This window comes from Euprymna scolopes, chromosome 15, assembly GCF_053919585.1.
Source record: "Euprymna scolopes isolate OS-2025 chromosome 15, ASM5391958v1, whole genome shotgun sequence".
NCBI classification, from domain to species: domain Eukaryota; kingdom Metazoa; phylum Mollusca; class Cephalopoda; order Sepiida; family Sepiolidae; genus Euprymna; species Euprymna scolopes.
The window spans coordinates 36011968-36037983 of NC_136496.1; the positions used below are offsets into that span (position 1 = coordinate 36011968).

At 33.3% G+C, this 26016-nt stretch overlaps 1 protein-coding gene across 2 annotated transcripts in view; it reads left to right on the forward strand.

The window, feature by feature from the left end:
• Window positions 1-5087: 5087 nt before the first annotated feature.
• LOC145293780 (protein lin-37 homolog) overlaps window positions 5088-26016 on the forward strand; it is a 62919-nt gene continuing 41990 nt past the window's right edge. The window contains exons 1-3 of one of the 2 annotated variants that reach the window (XM_080140314.1): window positions 5088-5244; window positions 9736-9802; window positions 15675-15728. In XM_080140314.1, coding sequence (XP_079996440.1) covers window positions 5226-5244; window positions 9736-9802; window positions 15675-15728 — 140 coding nt within the window. In that variant the 5' untranslated portion in view covers window positions 5088-5225. The remainder of the gene's footprint in view (window positions 5245-9735; window positions 9803-15674; window positions 15729-26016) is intronic. The other variant, XM_080140313.1, reaches the window with a different exon arrangement.

Here is a 26016-nt window from a genome sequence, read left to right on the forward strand (position 1 = left end):
TTAACGGGGACATAATGTCTGCAGATGTGGCCCAAATGAAACTGGAATTGTTTGGTTCAGTAAGCAAGGACCCTAAGCGCTTAATGGATTGGCCCTTGAGGTCTGGGGAGAGTGTAACACTTTACAGTGAAACGAGGGATCCTGGTTCCAGAGTTACATAGTGTGCTAACATGACACATCATTTTTTTTTCTAGTTAGTAGGACATTTATTTACCTATCTGCGGATGGCTACTACCAGCAACTAGAGTACAAAAAAAAAATATGAGCGAACGCAATAATAAAGAATGGAACAACGTGGTGGATGATAATGTTTTCAAGTAAATGGCTGAAATGGTGACTAGTGTGTAGGAAGGATCCTGCCTGACGCAAGTGGCATGTATCTGGACTCAAATTGAATGCACAGATTGACGCAAGTTCTTTAGTAACAGGTCTAGTTTTTGAACGATTTTACACTGTTTCAGAATATGCGTGCTGACTTCATCTGACAAATGATGACCAGCATATCAATTTGGCAAAACTTGATGCCATACTAAAAGGACTTAATCTTGCACTGCAGTGGCAGGCTAACGTTGTGTATACTCACATTAACTGATAGGACTAAAACTGCAAGTGAGATCTTGGTACAAAGGAGATGAGTGATTGTAAAGTATCTAGTTGACAAATATGGCTTGCAGGTTGATACTACCCTGATTCCATCAGAGCAGAATCTGGCTCATGAGTTGACTTAATTGTCAAAGAGGTGGATTTGTGATGTTGTTGCGGGAGGCGGAAGATTATCTGTCTGGTGATGATGATTCTTATTAATTGTTCATATCTGTATTTATAACGTGAGTTTCTCCTTATTTAGTGTCTATACTTGTGTGTGCCATTATCGTCTATCTATATATGTATGTCCATACATGTCGTTGTCTCCCTTCTAGTGTGTATGCGTATGTATTTCAATAAAGTCACCATACCTTTTCTTTTTCTGCTTCTGGTCCTTTCTGGGGATGTTTTCATGCCATTCTGGTTTATGCTAGAAGAGACGTCTGATGAAGAAACACAACACCAATTTCTAGCATGATTTCTTTATTTCATCTAATGAGTGAACGGGGTGGGAAGCATCGCATTGTCGACCACTTAGACTTTCTTATGTTTTTTTCTTTGCTGCATCTTCGCATCTAACTCAAACATCTGCTTCATTCAAACTCAGAAAACTGACTGCCTTTCATGCGAACCAAAAAGATCTCGTTGTCTCCTTCTTCTCTATGCATCATTTTTCTTTCACACGAATTCAATCACCCTCGCTCATCATCGCCAATCCCTAGCTATCTGTTTGACACACGTTAACCATAACCTCTTGAACCATTCTTTGCAATAACTAACCTGCTAGCATCTTCCAACATGCTGGTGCAACCCAGGGTATATTATATAATAGATTGATAGAGTGAGACAAGGGTCTAATCCTCCATAACTGATATGTGCAGTCTTAACAGACTAATTGTCACCTGGTCAGATCTGTGTAATACACCAGAAAAGTGAACATCCTAGAATTTGGTGAATAACACATTTTCTTCAAAGAAATTGTTCTGCAACTATGAAAGCATCAATCAAGGCAACCATACAACCATGTGAAGAGTGTCCAAGAGTTGATCCAGCACCGATCCAGTGACAAAAAGGAAAGAGCTTAAGGTGAAGGGCAACTGGTGTCAGATAGGCATGGATGTAATATATTATGATGGCAAATATTTTTTGGCATTAACCTGATAAAATGATAAAATTGACAGATAATGAGGAAGATGGAAACAAGGAAGATCTCCCCCTGATCTTGCACAAAAGTACCTGTCAAAAGCGATCACCGTCTCCCTACTATTTATGTGATAGTGATATCAGGGAGAAGTGTAATAGAAGAAACTATTCACACAAGCAACAGCACATCTGTTTGACATTTCAGGTGTATGGATCAGGGAAAGTAAAAGAAGTAAAGAATTTGTGTTTGTAGCCGGGTTCCTTTTTATGTGTGGCATTAATTTGCATATGAGGGGAATGGCTGTTTTAAGAAGGACGCTTTGGGGAAGACAGAGTTAAGTGTTTGAAAAGTGAGAGAAAACATCAAAGCTAAGATTTGTTGGTGCGACTTATAATGTTAGTGAGGAGAAGTTCTGTCAGTTTTCCTTTCTGAATTATACTTTTTAGGATAATGAAAATGTTTGTTTTGTTTCAGTAATTCTGCTCTGTTTTTACGTCTGCCTATTGCACTCTATTTTGTAAACGTTCTGATTCGATTCCTGTAGCATATGTGCATATTGCAAACATGTTTTTTCCCTCCTTTTACGTGCATGATAATAAATTAATTTTTATTCAAAATGGTTCCTCATTTAATAATATTTCAAAAATAAAATCATAAAATCTCTTGTCATCCATGCAACATTTTTTTTATTATACTCTATTATTACCTTTTATTTTTTTATTTTTTTACTTGGTGGGGTCACTGTTTATACTGGAGGCCATTCTAGGATAAAGGTTAAGTTGTAGGGGATTGATCGATATTCACCGATGCCTGGTATCACAGCCGTAGTGTGAGCATACATAAATATCTCCCAACCCCTAATAAAATAATAAAATAAAAGGTGTCAGTAATTAGCAATATGAAAACCAGTTTCAACATTTGATATAGAAATTTATTGAAAAAAAACATCATTTTTTATATGTGTGCATTTGTGCTCTGTCATCACACAGGAGAAAAAAAATGTTAAAGTTTGTTTTTGATTTTGGAATTAAATGAGAGAGTTCCTCGAGACGAAGGGAATAATGTCCTTTAAAGAAATAGGAGCAAAAAGGAATTAAATTTCTTCTTAAAATAATCAGATCCAATTAAGGGTAAATCCTTTCCATGAAAATATGTCCAAGTCGATTGTCCCAGTAGTTATTCTGCTCGGTTCAAAAGATAAGTAATGTTGAGTGGCAAAAACATATTGTTCCTTTTAGACGAGTCGTGTGCTTTTGCGCCATGTTGCCGGAATGACAGGCAAAGAGAGAAAGAGGCAAAGAGGAAAAGACATGTAAAGTCATGTTAGTGATTTTACGCCAACAAGAGTCGTGCAGCGAGTTGTTTACTCGTGTTACTGTATTTGTAACTGGTTTAGATTTTGTGCACAGTGCCTTTTATACGATTTTGGCCAGCTCCCAGCGAAGGCTGTTAGAAAAGGATTTTAAAAAGTGTTTTCTTTGAGTGTTGATTGGACAGAAAATGAACACCCTGTCACGTGATATTACCTTGTCCTGCGTCCGCATGCAGAGGCACAGTTTACTTTTTACTTCTACAGCATTTGTGTGGATAGATACGACAAATGTACGTGTAACTGAAATGTTCCTTATCCATCCATTTTAATGTCGCTGGCGTATCGCTACAAAGTGTTACGTAGATAGTGAAACAGCATGATCAGTAATGGTGGAACTTAGATAGGGCTTGATTATTTAAGAAGATGGATCAACATTCACATTAGATTTGAAAATGACCATGCTATAGACAGCTGGGAAGTAGCCCCATGGTACTGTGTTCCGCAGGTGGACAGTTCTAGGAAAGAAATTCTTCTCATGGAATTTTCATTTACTTTTAGGCACAGATAGAGAGTGAGGGAAGTTGTTGACTATCGCTGTAGCTAAAGTATTTGTTGTGAACGTTTTACACGGGCAGGGATCATAGATTGGTGCTCAGTTGAGCACCAACCATAAAAGTAACGATAGAGCAGAGAAAGAGGAATTAAGGAGATAAAAAGGTCCTCGCCCACTAAATTTTGAAGACGGTTTTGTACCTTATCAAGGCAGGAAAGGGTGCTCTTAGGAACTCCTCACAAGATGTGGCAACAGTACTCCATCTTAGAACTAGTTGAGTCTAGAACAGGTAGAAGATTGCCTTGGGAGTGACATACCTTTTTGTAGTTTACTGTTGAATCTTTTATAATCAGAATAATTTATTTTTAATCTCGATCTTTCCATACTGTACTGCTAGTTGGTGACCATTTTACAAGACATTTAAATGGAGAACAAAACCTGCAAATATAAAAACAAAGACTATTTTTCTAAAGTTTTGGGGAAAATTTTTACCCTTTGTTCCCATGTCGCCAACGAAAAACTTTTTTTCATGCTATTAGACATCTTGGCAAAACAACTTGGCAAAACTTGGAAATGATTAATATATATATATATATATATGATTGCAACGTCTTGTCAGACGAGTGCCACTCCCTCAGACATTTAAAATCCATGAGCCCAAATGCCCAAGGGAGTATCTATACAAATATGATGTTACAGAGTCTTAGCTTTGTACGACAGCTAAGTCTCTCTCTCGGTTCAAAATGTTGAGATCCAGCAACAAGCAAGAGCAAGATAGCCAGCAACAAATTAAACTGCAGATCAGCTTAATGCGGGTAATGGTCTTCCACTTTATGGTTTTTTAAATCAGAGGTTTGCTTCTCCTAGAAAGGTTGCCTTCACCACGGCTTACGGGAGCCCTCTCCACCCCAACACACACACACACACACACACACACACACACACACACACACACACACACACACAAATATACACGGTGCTAGTTGGCCGTTGACCCAGAAAAAGAGTTCATTCGCCCTTTGGAAGGTCTTGCTTTTAATCCTTCAGGGAGACTAGCCGCCCTCCTCACCAAACAAGTCTGGTGGGGGAACCAGTTTAGTCGCCGGTGACATACATATGGCGTGGGGGTACATTAATACAAATATATTAATGAATACGTCACTTCCTTACTAGAACCTCTTATTGTCCACCAGTTCTTGATCGTAGCTTTGAACAGAACGAGTAACCATTTTTTTTTTTTTTTTTTTTTCATGTTTCTAAAATGTTCATCATTTTATTTTCGTTGTCATTGCGGGAAGGATAGTAAAATTTTGTTTTATTTATTTTATTATTTTTATTTTTTTTTTACTGCTTAATCGTTATTCTTTAGTGTCAAAATATATTTTTAATCAAAAATATATATTTTATAGGCGATGGATGACGCTTTCGGCTAAAAAGTTTCAATAAAATTCGAACCAATCACTGATGAGAATATAAATTGCTTTGTGTTTCGTGTTGACCAATCAACGAACACATAAGAAATAGAAACAAGCAAGTGAATGGCGGTGTCTGCAAATGTTTTCTTGAAAATTCGAAGTGAATAAATATTTGTCTCTTCAGGGCGGCAAAGTTTATTTGCAAACATCTTCTCCATGGAAATCTGTTCGAAAAGTAATTACAATATTTTTTTCTGCTTTATTCATTGAAACATTTTCTTCATTTGATTGTATTTTCATTATTTACAAGAAGTTCGAATCAGGAGAACGTCCATTACAAGCAAATAGTAAATGAATGTTTTCAAAAAGTAAATAAAGATGTGACTCACCCGTGAGATATGTCTATATATTTTTTGTAAGTGCACAACCGAACCATAATACTAGACTTCAGGTTGTACACAATAATTCCAGCCTGAATTTACTTTCAAATTTCGATATTTGTGCGAAATACGGACCATAGTATATTTTACATAGGATTTTCGAGTTAAATTCAATTATTACGGTATCTCATCTTGGTACTTATGTACTTATTGAACCGTGCTGCAATAATAACGTTATTATTTAGAAATCCATCCTTAACATGGGAGAGGAGGGTGTGTGTAACTATTCTGTACTTTCACCTAACAATTTAATTTAAAGAAATAAAAAAAAAAAAAAAAAAAAAAAAAAGATCCCGTAAAACTTTGATTTAACTTGAAAATACTAATTAAAAATAGTGCGGTTCAGTTCATTAAGTGCATTGCATAAGCACCCTTTTATTTATTAAATTGTTAAGTGAAAGTACGAATTTTTTTGTGCTTATGCACTTTCGTTAACGCGCTATTTATTTTATTTTTTTTTTATATAGTATTTTAAAGTTAAATTAAGTTTTTTACGATATCTTTTATATTGTGGTACTTGTACAGTTTAATCAAGACATTAAAAAAATGAAAATATCGAAAAAAAAAAAGGGGTAAATGTTACCTTACGCAACAACAGAACACCGACCACTCTAATTTGTTTTTTTAGGGGTAATCGAGGTCGCTGACAACGAATCTGATAATCAAACCCGCCGCAAATTTACCGTTTATATGGTATGAACCCCCTGGACCTTGAAACTATTTTGTGTCATCACCGCCTTCGGTAGTGTTTTTCTTACACGTACGTAAGGCGGTAAAATGGCACAAAATAGTCTCAAGCTCCAGGGGTTCATAACCATATAAACGGTAAATTTGCGTCGGGTTTGATTATCAGATTCGTTGTCAGCGACCTTGATTACCCCTAACAAAAACAAATTAGAGTGGTCGGTGTTCTGTTGTTGTTGTTGTTGTTTACCGAAAAAAGTGTATATTGTAAGTATCCGTTATGGAATGAAGTTCTCCGAAAAAAAAAAATTGGAATTAATTTAATCCAGTAGTGTTCTTTTTTTTTTTTTTTTTTTTTTACAGTGGAAAAACCAATTTGTTATGATATCGAGCAAAAGGTTCGATTTTTAGGAAGAAAAGCTAGTATTAAAGATGGGGAGGGAGTGTCGTTGCTTTAAATGGAGTTATCTCCCCTTGGCGTGTTCTAAAAATCCAAACAAAAATTTAAAGATGTCTACCTTCAACGTGCTGTTATAAAAACGTGTTTTTCCGCTGGGGGAAAAAAAAAAATACTCTATCAAATTAAGTAAAAAAAAATTGTTGGAGATTTTCTTCAGTCCAAAACAGGGTGCTAATGCAGAGTGTAATCTGCGTTATTTTTTTAAATCGTATTTCCACGTTTAATTAAAGTTTTATGGGTTTTTTTTTTTTATTCAATTGTAAGGTTAAAGTACAGAATAGGTACAAAACACCCTCCCCTCCCCATGTTAAGAATGGCTTTTTAAATATTTCAGCACGGATCACTCTCTGCATGAGTACCCAAAACGGATACGTAAAATATAACCTTTTTTTTTTCTTCAATATTTTCATTTTTCAATGTCTTTATTAAACTGTACAAGTACCTAAATAGTTAAGTGAAAAAGAGAATAGTTACAAAACACCCCCTCTCCCCCATGTTAAGAATGGCTTTCTAAATAATTTATTTCAGCACGGTAACATAAATGCATAAGTACAGATTTCTTAAGTTCTCTACACGTTAAGAATGGGTTTCTAGATAACATTTCAGCACAGTTTATATTCTGCATAAGTACCAATATTTCCCACCGGCTTATGTCGGTCCCTTGTGCTTGTTTTCATTATTTATCTAGTTATGTGTAATTGTATGTACAGGATTCACTCCTAATTAACCAATTGTCATAAGGTTTGAAACACACATTCTAGGCGTAAGGTGCCCAAATGTGGATTATATTTAATTTTATGGGTCAATGTGGCCTGGTTGTCCTACTGAAGACTTACCTGCAAAGAATTGCTTTTTAGGGGTATACACCCCCCCTCCCCCCGATGTTAAGCATATCATTCTCCGACACCAAAGCGATGAATAAATCAGTTGGGTCTGGTGTTAAGGTTGCGAAATATTCCTAAATCACGACCTCTGAGTTTTGCCAGGAGTCAAGTAATACAAGACTATAAATCATAAACCTGTGCGTCCAAACTCTAGTGCAGGTAAAAAATTGAGGATCTCTATAAGTGAACGTCAAAGAGTTCCAGAAGTAAACTACAGAAGGAGCACCTTACTCACCCACCCCAAATAGCTCGGTGTGTAGGTAACAGAAATACACTAAGATATTTTCAGGCAGACAAGATACCCCAAACGAATCTACTCAACTCAAAGACTGCCACTGGAAGACATTATATATTTTAAATAAGAATAATAAGGGTTTTAAAGAAAAATTTGGCACAAGGCTGAAAAATTGGGAAATGTGGGAGAGACCGGTCATGCCTAACTAATGCTGCGTAAGCTAACTTAGCTAGATCCTGCTTTCACTTTACTCTCACCACAATACCGCATTTATACTATACATCTATCAGTGTATACATCCTTCTTCAATCACCAAAAACTCATACTATGACTAAGATACTTAAACCCAATTTTATAACAATATGCGAAAGGAAGATTGGAGGTGGATCAAGAGAAGTGATATTTACAATGAAAAGAAAGGAAAAGGTGTTAGTATAAAGACCCTCTTTTTAAACTGGCAGATACACCAATTTGCCAGTCGGAAAAGGTGATGTGGGCTCAATCGCTTTATTACTAATACCACTTACCAAAACCTCGTAAGGGAACCCGCATCTCTAGCAAATATCTGGAACAGTGGAGGGGGCGGATTTTTTTTTTTTTTTTTGACAAGACTAAGGGGGATTAATTTGGGTAGCTTCTGAGGTATGAGAGCTGTGATAGGAGGAGGCATAACCTTTGTAGGTGAATGGGGTTTGGTTTAGGGGATTGGGTGCAGTCTTTGGATGTTGATGGTTTTACAGGAGATTGAGGAATGGGGGGGTAGTTTGCTGGAGGATTCAGGAGTATCCATTCTCAAAGTATCCAATGTGTTCTTGAGATTGACAACCTCGACATACTTCTCCCTACCTGGGTCATTTGTTAACATAGCCTACTTTTACATTTGGTCTATAGCAAGGTAGCCAGAGGTCTTCTTCCTGGCTATAATCTGCCAGGGCTTGCAATCAGGGTCCTCTGGGGAAGTGTCCTTTTTAGCAGTTTCTTGAGGGGAGGGAAACTTTTAAGTGTTGTTCACTCTTGTCTTCGGGTTTGGTTGAAGTCTCTTTTGGGACACTCCATGGTGATGTGGCCTATCTCACCACATCCCTAACAAAGCTGCCATCTGCCTGCAATGGTGGTGAGGAGTTTCTTATCACCCACTTCCAAGTGATAAAGGACTTTAATCAACCTCTCTTTATCAAGTAAAATGTCGAACATCCAACTGCTTTGGTATTCCTCATTTAACATGGTCACTATTTCACCAAATTTAAGGTGAAATGCATCAAGGTGCTCACCCTCCATATAGAACAGAACTTTGAAGACAGGAACTGTTGTTCCTCAAATCTAATTATAAAATTAGATCCATGTCCAAGTAACCTACATCTAAAATTTCAAGTGTTTAGACCCAAAATTGGCGGAGGAGTTTGGTAGAGTTCTCAAAGGTCAAATCGTTGAGCTTTGACCCCCTTAACAGTGAAATTTCTGGCTGAAAACCAATCCCATCGATTTTTCCAAATCTCAGTACCCTGTACATCAAATTTCGAGTCTGTAGACTGAAAATTGACAGTTATTGCGTAGGGAAATGTACGCACACAGACAGACACACAGACACATTCACTTTTATAAATATATAGATAGATTACTAAATTAGGAATCATTTCCATTAAAAATTCAATTGGTATTATCTATCTAAAACTAAAATATGTTTGAAAGGTCTCAACATTATGAATACGCAAAATCGCACGACGTCAGGTCAAACACAAATTTTGTTTTGATTTTGCTTATTCACATAAGTTGACACTTTTTCAAATGTACTTTTCTCAATTTTAGATGCATAATACTAACTGGATTTTAAATGAAAATGATTCCTCATTTAGTAATATACGACAGTAATAACAATTAACAACATAAAACTATCCTTAATACCTAAACAGATTTTATCTTGCGTTCTTTCATAGCTGCGATCTTTATACATTATTTTTATTTATTTATTTTTTTATATTAATGTTTAAAAAATACAAATTTTGCTTTCGTTTTTGTCTTTCAGAAGTAAGTTCTGCCAGGCTTCGATTAAATACGACTCTTCAAAATCTGGTGGAAAAAGACGAAGAAAGGTATATCTCTTATTTATTATCACCATATTAAATGTCTGTTTTACATGCTGGCATGTATTTGAATGGCTTTTAAAAATTGATTTTTAAAATAACTTTCTCTGACCAGATCTTGAAGTTATTTCTTTTTCTCTCGAATCCACTCCCACCCCCATGATTTCTTTGGCTTCCCGTCAACTGACCCTACTACTTCAACTGTTCTACATCTATTAATCCAAGAACTTTCATCCATTCTGTCAATGTGACCATACCAACAAGATCTCGTTCTGCACACATCTACCTATATTGTATAAGTTTTATCTTTTTTTTTTTTTTTTTTTTTTTTTTGCAATAAATCTATAATATAAATGTCACCTGTCTGTTTAAATGTATGTATGTCTCGCAAGAACTTTCGACAGAGGCAATGGATTTTCTTGAGATCAGTATCGTTTTGAAGCTCTACCCTTCGGACAACAAATATCGAAAAATTGGCTGAAAACATTTTCTTCACCCTCAACTAGGCACTTTTCTACAGGGAGAGGTTGCTTTTTTTTGCCGATATTTTCGAAAGTTCGAAAGTCATCCCCTCTTTTCGATTGACTAACCTTATTTTAAACATTCATCACTTCCGGTTTGGGGATGGGCATAACAGTAAATACATCGTTTTTTTTGGGGGGGGGGGAGTTCACATTCTTTTCCTCCTTCGCGGTACAGCCTCCCTACTACCACTTTAAAAAAATTTTTTTTTGTGCAACAAACACCTCAAAACACCCTGACAACAACAGGCACTCGGCCTAGTTTATACATAAATGACCATGTGTAGGTCTCCCTTTCACACTAAAATAATAAGGCCTATTATAAAATTTTCACATAAGCTTTCTCTGAAATCATCTAAACTAAGTCTGTCTTTAAAACTCACATTACACATCCATCATATTCCCCTATCATTTCTCTCCATGCAACACATGTCCTCAATTCTCCATTCCATACATCATCATACTAAGTACACATACCTGATAGTCTTTTCCCTTGGTCAACAGTGGTAATCTACTGCCGGTTAGTAATAGCAGTATCCTTATTTATTTGCATCACCAAAAGAGCAGAATTAGATAGAAAGTCTGTTTTTAATGTGTGAAAAATCCAAATCCAAAATACGATATAAAAATCACCTCAGTCTAGAAGGATTTCTCTTCATTGACTGAGGACAGACGTTTAAGATTACAGTCAGAGCAGAATGCTAGAAAAATTCTGTTTAAGCATTTAAAATGGTTTCATTTTATTTTTCTTATATTATCAAATGAGGAATCATTTTGATTTAAAATCCATTTAGTATTACGCATGTAAACTCGGGGGGAAAAACATGCTTGAAATTTCAACATTATTTTAATAAGTGAAAACACATCAGGTCAATGTTGATCACCATTTTGTTTTGATTTCACTTGTAAAAATAATGTTTACACATTTCAAATATGCTTTTCTCAAGTTTATATGTGTAATAATGGATTTTAAATAGAAATGATTTCTCAAATATGTAAGAAAAACAAAATAAAACTATTTTTAATATCTATACAGAATTTTTCTTGCATTCTGCTCTGACTTAGCTTTTAACATTTGCCAAATTTCTGTTGGAAATAAAAAATTTTGAAATAAACTAGAAAATAAAAATAACAAAAAATTTCTTATCAGTGTTTGCACTAATTTTCAAATTAATATAAAATTATGTCTGAATTGGCAAAGTTTTAAAAAGAAGTAAGAAAGAAAATGTCTCAATCAGGGAAAATGTTTAAATAATAAAAGAAACAAATTGGTATAGATTTCAGAAAGTGAAAAAAAATTGTCTTATAGAAATAGATTGAAGACAGGAAGGATGAGTTATCTGACTTTATTTTTTATTTTTTTTCTTACATGGAAATTGCTCCAGCCAAGGCATGAAGCCACCTCGTATAAAGAGCTTAAAATAAAAAAAAAATTTAAAGGTCAAAAAGTAGCCAATAAGTATTTGATACATAGATTCCAACCTACAGCATTTTTTCCTCTTTATCAGATATATATTCATAGAATGCAAAGGACAAAACAAGGAAAGCAAGAGTTACAAAGCTGCTGAAAATAAACCCAAAGTTATTCTCCTCTCAGTTCCTTTAAATACTTAAAATAGACTCATTTGACAGGTTTTTATTTGCTAAATTTTGTGACGAGACGGAGTTATAAATAAATACACACTGTCTTTTATTCTAGTGTTAGATCTGTTAAAAAATCAAAATCCAAAATAAGGTATGAAAATTGCCTCAGTCTAGAAAGATTTCACCTTCACTGACTGAGGACAGTACAGATATGACACTCTGATTCTAACCAGAAGATTTTTATTTTATTTTTTTTTTTACTAGGGACACATTCTTATTATGTATTCAATACTTTTGATTATTCATTTTTAATTTTTTTTTTTTTTAATCTTTCCTAACTCAATATCAATGTCATAATTTTATCCTTGGCAAGTGAAGAACAAGATAAAATGCTTTGGATAAGCACAGATTTCAAGGCTATTAAACATATTTAAAACAAAAAAAAAAACACTCAAAATGCCGCCATTTTGTTTCGAATTGAATATAATTTTCCATGTAAGTAATAATCTAATTCTTATTTTGAATTTCGATTTTTTTTTTTTTTTTTTTTTAGTGTTAGAGACGGAGATATATTAGTGGCTTGGCAAAGCCACGGAGGAGACAACCAAAGCAGCAAAACTGAAGCTGCCTGCCAGAACACTATATATACAAATGTAGGCAAATTTGGGCGTATTTTATTGGTTTGAAAATATAGGTTCTTTTTTTTAATAATTTTTATAAAATTTTAACCATAGAATAGTATTATAATCTTCAAAAAGCATGCAAATTTTCATGGAAGTTTCATTCCATAGAACTAAAGATAGGAGCATTTCATTATTCAATTTTGCTATATATATATATATATATATATATATATATATATATATATATATTTATATATATACACACCACTTTTTTTGACAATTTTATAAATTCGAAATCTCAACGACTATTGATCACAATTTAACAAATGAAGGCTTGTTGAAAAGCTAATGACCTGAATTGTATAGCGAGCTATATGACATTTTCCCTTCAGGTCACACATTAAAGGGATCATCCATCATCCAGAGCCTATTTTTGGCACTTGTTTACAGCCATAAAATGTTTCATAGTCATTTGTTTTCCTAGTTTTGCATATGAATTACAAAATATTTGATATTTCCCCAAAACCTCTGGCCTTGGTGGAGGAGAGGCTAAAACTTGCTGCTATGGTTTCAAATGATCTGAAATGACAGCAAGGGAGACTTGATTCCAAATATTTCTCATATATCTCCTCTCTTTTGTTTTCATACATAAAGTAAATTTTACAGTGTATAAGGATTATTTGATACTGGATATTTTACAAAATATCATACTCGTACCCTATTTCCAAAAGAGGGGAGATATAACACATGAGAAATATTTGGAATCAACTCTTCCCTTGCTGTTATTTCAGATCATTTGAAACCATAGCAACAAGTTTTAATCTCCCCTCCATGAAGGCCAGAGGGTTTGGGTATATATATATATATATATATACATACACGAGCAAACAGTTAATAAAACATGTTAAAAAAACACTTTGAAATGAGTTAAAAACATATTTAATCTGAAAAGGAAACACTAGATAAGTGGATAGTCCTTAATCTGCGGAGTTTCGAAGAAATACTTTCCTTCTCATCAGAGGGTAGGAATTAGCAAAATGCGGGATCGGATTTTGCATGCAAAAGTATTTGATGAAGCAACAAGTCAAAGATCTTACTTGATAACAAAAAAAGTGAAGCAGAGGGAATATGGTAAAGAAAAAGGTGATTACACATGAATGGATAGTCTGGTGGAAGATAAATAATCCAGTGACGGTAAAATCCAAATATATAACTTCAAGAAAGTTAATTGAATTAGTTAATTGAATAGAATTTTATATATATATACACACACACACACACATTGCTTTTATGTTTAGTTTAAGGTTACATCTGTTGTTGCAACAAAAGATTGGTAGCTGACAATTCTACATTGCATACTACAGTAGAACCCCAGGATACGGCATAATCTGTTCTGGGATTGGGATCGTAAGGTGAAATCGACGTATGGCGGAGCCTAAATAAAATTTTATACAATACATATTAAAAATTAGTAACAAAATACAGTACAGTATATATTACGCATGTATATAAATGAAAAAAATTATAAATAACACCATAAGGTGGGGCAAATACCAAAACCAGGGGCAAGAAAAACATTGTATTCCACATCGTAACCTGAAAAAAATGTATCCTAGGGCCACCGTATTCAGGGGTTCTACTGTATTTGGAAATTGATATCAGGAAAAATGTATTTTTAGAAAAGAACTAGCAGGTTGCTCGGTGTTGCCCAATCATAAAATATGCATAAATATTGTATTTTAATTAATGCATGTTTCTTATCTGTAATCATCGAGCTAATTCTTTATTGATTATTATTCAATATATAATAATGATATAAAAAATATGACTTAGGTACCATCTGCTAGAATCGAAACCAGAACATTTAGCGCTCTAGACTTAATTGTTATTTATCTCTCTAGCGTTGTTACTGTCTGAGCTACTGACATGGCTACAAAACATTAAAAATTTAACGAATTTAAGCTATAAATGCTTAATTTTGCACATCGGCCCAGCATTACCACCAGACTGGAAGAATGCTGCGATGACCAACTCAGGACAGTGAAACAGGATACTGAAATGATCCTTTGCTTCCCCCCCCCCTCCGGGCTCCGCCAATGGAATCATAAATGGCTTATGCTTGTAGCGGAAGCAGCCTTTGACCACAGCGCCTGGTTGGGCGTTATACGGGATGCAGTTAATTTGTTGGATAGAGCCTGCCCAACTGATCCAGGGTGGACACCACCACAACAACCAACCAACAAACCAAATTTTGCACATGTGCAAAGGTAGCAGCAGGAATAATGTTACTCTGCCACAGTCAATTGATTTTTTTTTTTTTTTTTTGTCCCCTTAGCAATTCTTGTCAGCTAAAAATCAAATTGAAACTGTGCTACATGTCCAAATACCCTATATATTAAATTTCAACTCTGTAGACCATATATTCAGAGAGGTGTTTGATAGACTTTTCACACACACACACGGTCATTTATATAAGTGATATATAGATAGATATTTCCATGTTTAGAACGTTTTTATCTTAAATTCTACATTATGCAGAATGTAGAAACTATACATAAATTGAATTTAGCGTAATAGTGAAATGAAACCAATCCTCTAATAAATAAAAACAAATTAACGCTTGTTTTTCAAAGGAATATGCAAATCAAACTTCATATAATTGCTTGCATATCCATGACTGAATGTATTCATAAGTTCGTTTTAATAATTTTTAAATGAAAAAAGTAGGGTTTTAATGTCAATTTCTGAATGAGAAAAAAAACTCAACTTCATAGGTATTTATTTATTTGCTTCCCCACTGAGCATGTAATTATAAGTAAGAAATATTTCTGACATAAATTGATATGTTTATATAGACAAAGAAATGACTAAGGATTAAAAAAAAAAATGAATTGGAAAAGAGAAAACAGTAAGATAAAAAGAATCGATTGGAGAACCAAGCTTGTCAGAACGAGTTATGAAAGTCAAGTGCACATACACACATTACAAACTATACTTCAATCAGTTGCTTCTGATACTGGTGATCCTGAATTATCTCCCTTAGTATTACATGTAAAGAAATAGCTATTCATGCATGTAGACATTGAAATGGATTACAGTTTTGTTTCTAAAATATAGTTTTTTTGTTTTTTTTTTCAAAACTTGTTTCCTTAGCCGAACACCAAGTGAATACGACAGTCCAAAAAGCTATGATGATACTCCTAATAGGTAAGTAGTGTCTTCTGTTATTTTTGTCACTAAATGTACTATTTTAGGTTTGGTTGTCTTAATTAGATGTTACAGTTTTTATGTATACATTTTTTTTTTTTTTTCAGTCTCCCAGACTGTGATTAAAAGTTAACTGCATTCAGTCTTGAAACTGAGTGTGAAGTCGCCTCGTAGTTGCCATTAATCATAGGTCCATTCTCACCCATATTTATAGTCCTTGTCAGAATCAATTCTGTTTGTGGGATACAGGATGACAACTGCCAAAACTGCCAAGCATAGAAATCATTAATAAAATTTACAATCCTTTTCATAATTCAATCATATTTAGTACAAATAAACTTTAGTCTATGCCTGCCTTGTCTACCAAGATACGACATGCAAAATTGTCAATGTCTCTGACCTGTCTTTCTTAGCAGTACCCTGATTTTGGCTGTGATGGCCCTCTTCAGTTCTGGAATAGTTTGCAAATTATTTTGATAGATGTTATCTTTGAAGAAATCTGGAAAGTTAAGATAAATGAAAAGTGAAATCAGGATCACATTGCCTACTGATGAGATGATCATGAAGGTGTCCTTCATATCTTTGAATAGCGATAAAACAAAGATTGATTGAAACTCGATGAGCAAGTCAGGCATGGACTGAAGTTTATTTGTATCAAATATGGTTGCATTATAGAAAGGAGTAAATTTCATGCGTGACTTTTTTTTTGGAGGGTGGAGTATCCTGTAAAATGTATCACTTACTATTTATTTATAAAATATACACCTATAAAACATTAGTGTACAAAACACATACATGTGAAACATTAATAAATACTGAAAGTTATTAAGGGTTATTTCTCTCCCTCCCATAGCAGGAATGATATGACAAAGATCGGAAAGTGGGATTTGAAAGCCAGCATTTTGGAGGAAGAACACTCGAGCCTGCAAAAAATGCCTGAGCAACTCTGTTGGTATTTCCTGGTAGAGGTGACTTGGGTGATTTAGCAATAAATTAACCTCCTTTCAAAGGGAAAATGTGAAGCCTGGGAGGGTGGACTACCTAGAACTGTACAGGACCAGAGACATATCTCCATCAACAGGGAACAAATTATCTCAACAATGATTGATATTATGTTGGCTTTGGTGCCAAGGGAAAAACCTCCAGCTGAAGTCTTGGCTGGACTATTATCATTAAGTTATTAAGAACTTGTAGCATAAAAGCTTTTACCAAAATGATTTATCTAACTTTGTCCTTATGGAGATTCAAATAAATAGAAGCATTAAATAACTCAAAATAGGTTGATGTGCCATCTGATAGGCCCTAAACTGGCATCTAAGCTTGAGCCTCTGTCCCATCGATGAAACGTTGCATCCCTCTGCCTGTTCTACAAGTATTTTAATGGTGAATGCTCTGACGAACTGCAGACACGACGTAGATACCCTTGACAAACCCGACAGGCAGCTAAATCCCACCCCCACACAGTAGAGATCCCTAGATGTAGAAGATCTTTCTACTCCAGTAGTTTCTTCCCCAGAACCGCTAGACTCTGGAATTCCATTCCAGGTCCCTGCTTCCCCAACTGTACTGACATGCAGAAGTTCAAGTGTAATGTGAACCGACATCTTGCTGCCCAAATCCCAACATAGTGCCCCAGTAGTTGCTGCTCCTGATAGTAGCCCCCTACACCACAGTGACAATGTGCCTTGTTTGGGGTGAAAATGTAATAAAAAAAAATAAAAATAAAAATAAAAAAAATCATGCAGACCTATAAATTACTAATACTTCAATCGATTGCTTCTGATGCTTCTGGTCCCTTGAATATATATTGAATTATCTCCCTTAGTGTTACATGTAAAGGACTGGCAGATATCAATGCAGATTATGAAATTTACAGTGCCGATTTCAAATGTTAATGAACCGTTATTGAATACCACTGTTGGTAAAAGGTATAATTCTCTCATTTTTTTTTCTCCCCTCACTTATGTGTAAAAGAATGCAACACATGTTCAATTCATGTATATAATTAATCATTTTCAGTATGTATTTTCCTTTGGTATTAAATCACTCAAAAAGGACTTATATGCATAAAACAAAAAACCCAACTGCATCTACTTTTTTTTTTTTTTTTTTTTTTTTTTTTTTTAACAAATATAATGCTATTTAGTCAGCTTAATGTAACAAAATTTCTCACCCGACTGCAGCACAAACACATCTCACAAATTGGAAACAAAATATCGTCACCTATTTCACCAGACTGTTCAATTTATCCTCACGCCACGCATTAATCTCACAGAAATTAGCATATTCCCACAAGATTAACAGTAATTCAAATAAATTGAGCCTAACGAAATACAATTTTGGAAAACAATCAGGCCATGTCTACCCAGGTAAGGCATTTCCTTTTATCTCCATTGAATGACAAACACTTTTCTTTTCTTTTTTTTTTTTTTTAACATGCATTAAAGCAACATGCCAATCAGGTTTAGGAAGTTAGTGATGCTAAAAGAATTTTGAATATTTAAACCTTTGTACATTATTGAATTTCATAGTGCTTCTTGTGATAATAATCGTCCATCATGACAATAAATATGATTCTAATTTCACGTCGTGCAGGTTTGCTAAGGTGAGGGGAAAGTAATATTCCCAGTTAGTAAAAATAAAATACTATTTATTTTTTTTTATTTATTTATTTAAAAAAAAAAAAAAATTCAGTTCACCCTATATTAAAAAATAAAGACAAAGCTCTATGATAAACCAACCTATGATCAAACAAAAATATCATACTCTAAAAATTATATACATTGATCCAGTAGTTTTATTTTAAAAAAAAAAATAATTTTTAAGCAATTAATGGGAATTCACAAGTTTGAATTATTGAGTTATGTCCCTTAGTGTCTTTTTTCTTTTCTTTTTTTATTCTTAGATTGTTTTCTTTAAAATGATGGACAAGAAAGCCATTCTTCTGTTACTCATAAGATTTTATATTTTCTTATTTAAAAATAAAACTGTAATCAATTTACATGATTTTTTGAATATGATATTTTTATTTTGTCCTGATTATGTACATTATACAGATTTTTCTTTTCTTTGTTTTTTTTGTTTTTTTAACGTAAGGGGAATTTTGGACAAGAACCATAATTTCCTTTTTATTTAATTTTTTTGGGGAAGAAGACTTCATAAAATGGCTATGATTTTGCGGGCTGCAAGACTTTAAATCTTGAAAAAAAAACATTTTTTACATATTTATTTTCATGAAAATTTTAAGTAATGTTTATATAACTTAAAGTTAGAATCATATTTTTTGTTGTTAGCAAGGATTATCTTAAGAAGCACCAAATCTGTATATTCATTCTGTCCTCCAATAAGTTTTGTCAGGATTTTAATTCTCTGAAATTTAATAGTGAGTATATTTAATGGAGCTAAACATTTCTACAGCATATATATGTTAGGTTAGTGGGAGAGAATCCTAGAAGAATACTTGATAATTAAGAAAATTAAAAAAAAATAAGAGTGTAATATTTATCTATATTTGTCTTCCAGAAAATCAGAACAGCATTGGTACCGTTGGTTTCAAATCTAAAATGAAGGGAACTAATATCTAATCGCCTATGTTGGACTCTTCAGAAATTGGCATAGGCGACCAGAGATTGGTCCCCTTTGTTTAGATTTGAAGCCGACAGTACCAATGTTGTTCTAATCTTCTGTAATATATATAATTATTTTACTATAATAATCAAATACCTACAGATACGAGTGTTTCATCCTTTTGAGAATCATCAGTGCTGGGTGTCACGATTAACACCAGTCGATACATTCGAACATGGCGACAGAAGCCATCCCTGGCTTCATTAGCAAGGACCTAATCCATTCGACTACTGTTAACCGTGAGAAATGCTGTTGAATTAAAACATTTCTTAAATGCTTTTTAACGTCTGTCAGAGTGATCTAATCATTATTATGATCGGCACATAAGATCGACTTTAATGCAACTGAAAATGCTCAATGACGAGAAACGAGTTTCTTAAAGGGGCTGACATAATTATTTTACTATAATAATTATTAAATACCTACAGCCACTAGTGTTTCATCCTTTCGAGAATTATCAGTAGAGGGTGTCACGAGATATATATATATATATAAAAATAAGTAAAATTGTATATGTGTCATGGCATCAGTTAAATAGTTGATTTTAGAGCCAAACAGCAGATTTGTAATCATCACCTTCAGTCTGATGTCTTTATTGATGTCAGAAATTCTGGAACCTTTTCCAAAACTCCTTCAAAAATTGAAAGAATGTGAAAATAACATTAGAAACAAATATTCCAACATTTTAGTGGGCTTTTTTTAACCAATCATACAAAGTATTTAAATAATCATACTTTTTACAATTGAATTAGGATAAATGAATGTTGCACACTTCCAATACTTTTTACTGCCATCAAAATCGGTGAAATTGCCCATTTTTCAATCAAATCGATTGCCTGCTCTAATCGGGGAACCACCACAATGCACCTAGAGGAAGCTTCACATGCCTCCCTGTAATGACTTAGTCCACAATACATTGTAGTTTACATTGCACTATAGAGAAACTACTGTTGATTTGATAAAATTATTTTATATAATGACATGAACAAAAGTTTAAAATGCTAAAGTATCATAGTTCAATTGTGCTCTAAGCAGAAACATTAATTTCAAATGTGCTCCTGTTTTATCAAAGAACCTACTGATTTATATGCCGGACCCTTCTACTTGTGCAGTAATAAAATTTCTAAAATGCACTTGTGATGTTAGGCTGTATCAAAGTGTTAACTTTGGTTAGACTTGGACTGTTCCTTCTTTAATCTGATTTTTCAGTTATCGATTTTCAATATTTATCAGGGATATTCCAGTACAAAATTTACCTAAGAACATTCCCAGACACATAAAATACTTGTGTGTGAAACGGCCCAACCGTTTTGAAACCCATCAGAAACTCTCGCTCTCGCTCTCTCACACACACACAAAAAGTGTCTTTATCAACAGATTTTTGATGTGTACAAATACGAATGTCTTTTTAAAATAATTTAAAAAAAAAAAATTCAACTGTTCCTTTCGTTTTCCTCAGTGTAATGAAGGATATATGTGTGTACGATGGGTGATGAGAGAAGGAAAAGTATAGCTAATGGGATGAAGAAATATTTACATGTGACGATCTATACAAGTTATTTCTATTAGATATTTCTGCTTATTAAGTTCAAGAGAATTAAAATCCGAATAGAACTTAGCGGATGACCTGATACACGAGGGTGTTCCAAAAATAATGCCTTCTATTTTTTTTTGTTTGTTTTTTTGTTTCCAATCGAATGGATCAGAGGGAATTGCAAATTGCATTGTTTGATGACTGAACTTATGCATTCATAATCTGAAAGTTTCATCTGTTGCAGATATTGACGGTGTGAGACTAAAAAAAAAAAGACTGTCATGGATGTACATCAGAAGTAGGGATGGATCATTGAATTCCTCACAAAAGTGCATTGAGAATAGTGGTAACTATGTAGAAAAATACATTTCAGAGCACAAAAGGTTGCTTGTTTAATGGTACCAACCTCGTCTTTGTAGCTCTTTAATTTATGGAATAAAAAAAATAGAAGGCTTTACTTTTGGAACAACCCTTGAGTGTGTGTATATATAAATAAACTTTGCATTCCTTTTCATTACATTCAATGAATTTAATCTTTTTGTTGTATTTCTTATGCTATAACTTTTAATAAACAATTTCTTTTGTTTGTGCAAAACAATTTATGAAATTTCATGTCTGTCATTTAAGAGCAATGTTGTTATCTGAAAAAAAAAAATTAATCTTTTTTTTTTTTTTCTTCATCTTAATTACTAAAAAATAAACTCTCCCATTTCATCTGCTAACAAATACTAATTTGCAAAATTTTTTTTTTTTTTTTTTTTTTTTTAATCCAAGTAACTATGTGCCTGCTTAGCTTATTCAAATGATTGCACTAATACACCTGCTTGGTTTTAAAACACTGCAAAGTTTAAAAAAGGTTTTAAAACACTGCAAAGTTTAAAAAAGGTTCAATTGTAGCATAGGAACTGTTGGAATATCTTGCCTGTATTTTTTCTTTTATATTTATTTTCTTTCCCAAAATTTGGTTAAAATTAATTGTTGGTCTTAAATTGTATTTTGTTTCTTGAAATAAAATTGTACTTTGATTTAAGTTTCTTTTTTTTTTTTTTTTTTTTTTTAATCCAAAAATATTATGTAATTATTGACTTATGTTTTAGATTTTAATTTGTGCCTTTGAAATTCATTAAATTCTGTTTGTGTGCACTAAAATAATATTGGAAATTATTTTTGTGTGTGTATGTGCACATAAGCATATTTTTAAAAAGTAGAAATATTTTTGGTACAAGAAACAAAAATTATGGCTGTAAATAATTATTTAATTTCACTTTTTTATCCAAAAATATTTATGGAATTATTGACTTGTCTTTGTTTTTCATTTTTTTCTTTTAAAATTTGAATTCTATTAAATCTTGTATTATTTGAATTCGTCGAATTACTTTTCACATCTTGAGTGTTATTCTCACAACATTTCAGTCGATTAAAACCTTCAGGTACATGTTAGCAAAATTCACCACACCTGAAGAATGTCAGCGCTTGCATCATCCAAAACATTGTGAAAATAACATCCAAGATGAGAACAGTCGTCCAAATAATGCAAATTATCAATCCTCATCTCAAAAATTCAGAAACATAATATCTGTTAAAGCTTAAAAACTTAAACTTATCTGTTAAAATTTGTGTGTGCATGCATGCTAAAATGTTGAAAGTTTAAAAAAAAAAAAAATTGTCCATAACAATTTTAAAAAGTAAAAATATTTTTGGTGTAAGAAGAAAAAAATAATGGTTGTAAACAAAACATTGAATTTTTTTTTTTTTTTGTGCTGAAGAAATAGATTAGAACTTTATTTTGGCACAAAATATACAATTTGAGATGAACAATCACGTTCATTCAAAATGAGGATAAAAAACAAGTGAAATAAGTGAGATATTCCAGTGGTTCCTATGCCACAATTGAATCCGTATTTATACATTTTATCTGCTGTGCATAAATTTTTTTTTTTTATATATAGCATATGTATAATATAATACACTAAGGTATTTCATGTTCATACTTGTTATCACCTTTCACACACATTTTTAAAAAATCAGATCGTCCTATCAGCAAAGATTGGTGATTAATTTGAGGTTCTTAAAATAAATAATTCCAAATGTACCTATTTTAAAATTGTTCCGAAATCAAATTAGGTCATCCCATCCTTTAAAACGATACAATTAAAAAAAAAATACATTTCTTAAAGTAACATTCGCTTTATTCATTTGAAAAAAAATATTTACTTGATAATTAATTTTGCAGTAAAACAGAATATTGTTTTAAAAAGAATTGTTACAGTTTTAAATAGAGAAGAGACAGGTTTTATTCATATAAAGAATATTTAGCTGACAATGAACATTTTTATGGTAGAAAAATTTTTTTTTTTTTTTTTTTTTTTTTTACTATTTTTTTATTTTAATAACTTTTTTTAGTATTGACCTTGAATGGCGTTCTTTCTAAAGAAATATAATTATTAACAGTAAATTATACATATTGATGTAGAAAGCATCACATAATTTCCACTGGGTTCCGTTAATTGCATTCTGCATATAATAATGTTTAGTTACCAATTATGTTTCCTAATGTGGGGTGAGGTGGGTGGGGGTGACATGCATGAAATAGTTAAGTTTTGAAGTATTGTCGTTTTATATTGTACCATTCACACTAATCTTCTCATCTTTGATGTTATTTTTGTATAGTTTCAGTTTATTTAACCTCTTCTTTAGGTGCATCTTTTAAAACTTGGGAACCTTCTCAGGACTTTACGTTGCGAGTGACACAATCACATAAGCGAATGTTTTTGTTTTCTAAATGGTGACTAGAAATAATAAAATGCTTATCTTTTGGCGACTGTGTTTTGTACACGACAGTCTTCCAAAGCTCATTGCTAAGTGAAAAATGTCTTTTCAACCTGTATTTTTTTTTTTTTTTAAACAAAACGAGCAAAGTCAAATTATTTAAATAATAAAAGTTTAGTAGAACAATATACTCGTTTTTTAATGAAGGCCGTTTAAAAAAAAACATAAAAAAAAATTTGAATGTTTATACCTTCAAGTCTAAACATAAAATTTGGTGAATATTTAAAATTACACTTATTTTAAAAAAAAAAAAAAAAGAAAAGAAAAAATACGGAAAAATCTTTATAGTGTACATACTCGTCGTAGAGCGAAGATGTCATATTCCAGAATCATGTGAGTTTTGCTACTAACTTTTCTATTTGGTTAGTAAACAAAACTATTTGTCAAAGGTTAACTAAAGATAAATTTTCTGCAGAGCCTTGCTTCTTATTGAACTTGTGAATCAAACTCCAGAATCTGTTCTCCTGTCTGGAGGGCCATGAATTCACCAACTTCAACCCCATGTAGAGAGGTAACCTCTCCACTCCCAAAAAAAAACAGAACCATCTGGGTGACCCATGATGCCATAGGATCCAATATTTATAACTGTCCAATCCGTGGTTGAGTGACTTGTAACACTCCACTTCGATGCTTACATCGGCTAGACAGTCGATCAAAAAGGCTCGATTCGATCAAATGGCTGGTCACGTCATGCCCTAGTCTATCAGTTCATCTCCAAGCGTATTAGTCAGCCTAATTCTTCAGAAAAGCCAACACCTTGTTTCTCCTTTCTATTTTCTTGACAAATAGATACTAGAAAATGGTTTCTGGGGGTGAATCATGTTGAGGACAAAGAAAATTACCAATGCCGAGAAGTCATTTTTTTTTTTTTTTTTTTTTTTTTTAAAGAGTAATGATGATACTCTCTCTGTACAATTTGACATGATCACCGAAGTTAAGCAGCATTGAGCCTGGTTAGTATAAGATGAGTGACCATTTAGGAATGGCAGGTGTTGTATGTAGGAAGATGTTGACATCTTGCAAGAGCTGAAAAAAAACTAACATCGTCATCTCTTCTAACGAACGACTTCGACTAGGGATCGCTTATACATTTCATACTCCCATGAAACTTCCTCCTTTGGAGAAAGCCAGTTCACCCTTCTATGGTGAGTGCCACCAGTACTGTATTACTCTGTACAATTGCCTTCTACGAGTAATGTTTTTGAAGAGTAATACAATGTGTTCAAGGAATATAAAATAATTATCCTACCTTTTAGAATTACATTTGACAACTTTATTCAGCATTAGGGCAATGTTGACAGCTGGTTTGGCTGCCCCATACCCAGCATTACAATCTTCAAAGAAAGAAAACAAAAAAATAAAAAAGTTGATATGCCGTAAAACAAACCAAAGGACTGGTACAAATTTTTAAACTGAACCCTCTATTTAAATTTACAGAAGTAGATTGTTCTCATTTTATTAGGCATGGATAAAATGGTTGACACTTGACAATCTTCAGTCTTTTATACTTGGGAGTCACCATTTATTAAGGCCCAAATGCCACTCGAGGCTAAGGGTTAATAAATGTAAGGTGGTAGTGTAAATTAGGTTGAATTTGATTATTTATTGAGACGGCTCCACAAGAACTTGGATTTGAAGGGTATCATGTTGTATTCAACCAGGAAGCAGGCCAGCGGAACAGTGTTCCATAGGCAGGCAGTTCTGGGAAAGAAGCTTTGTTCATGGAATCTGAATTTAGGTTTAGACACAGATAGAGAGTGGGGTAAAATCATTTATAATAGTTGTAGCTAGTCAAGTGTTTTTTTTTTTTTTGTGACAGTTTGGCAAGGGGGAGCCATAAATTGGAATTCAGTCGAGCACTTGCCATGAAAATAATAATGCTAATAATGTTAGGTTGCTGCTCAGACAGGCTGATCAGTTTGAATTCTGTTTTTATAATACAAATTGCACTTCTTGCTCGTAATGGAAATATTTCAGAACAGCTCAAAAATGTTCACAATGTCTATTTTCCTACTTGAAAATCTCTTTTCGTATCGAGGTATGTGTTCGCCCAGCATTTGATGTAAGATGCTAAAAGCTTTTTTGGTTTTCCTTTATTTTTCTTCATCTCTTTCCTTTTAATTTTCTTCTTTTTAATTTTCCTTTTCCTTCCTTTTCTCTTTTTCTTTTTCCTTTTTCTTCTTCTCCACAAGAACTTGTTTACATTGGATTTGAAGGTTTTGGATTTGTTGTATTCAACCAGGAAGCAGGCCTTTACAAAACTTATCATCGTAGTGTTTCACTCCATCTTAAGATCCA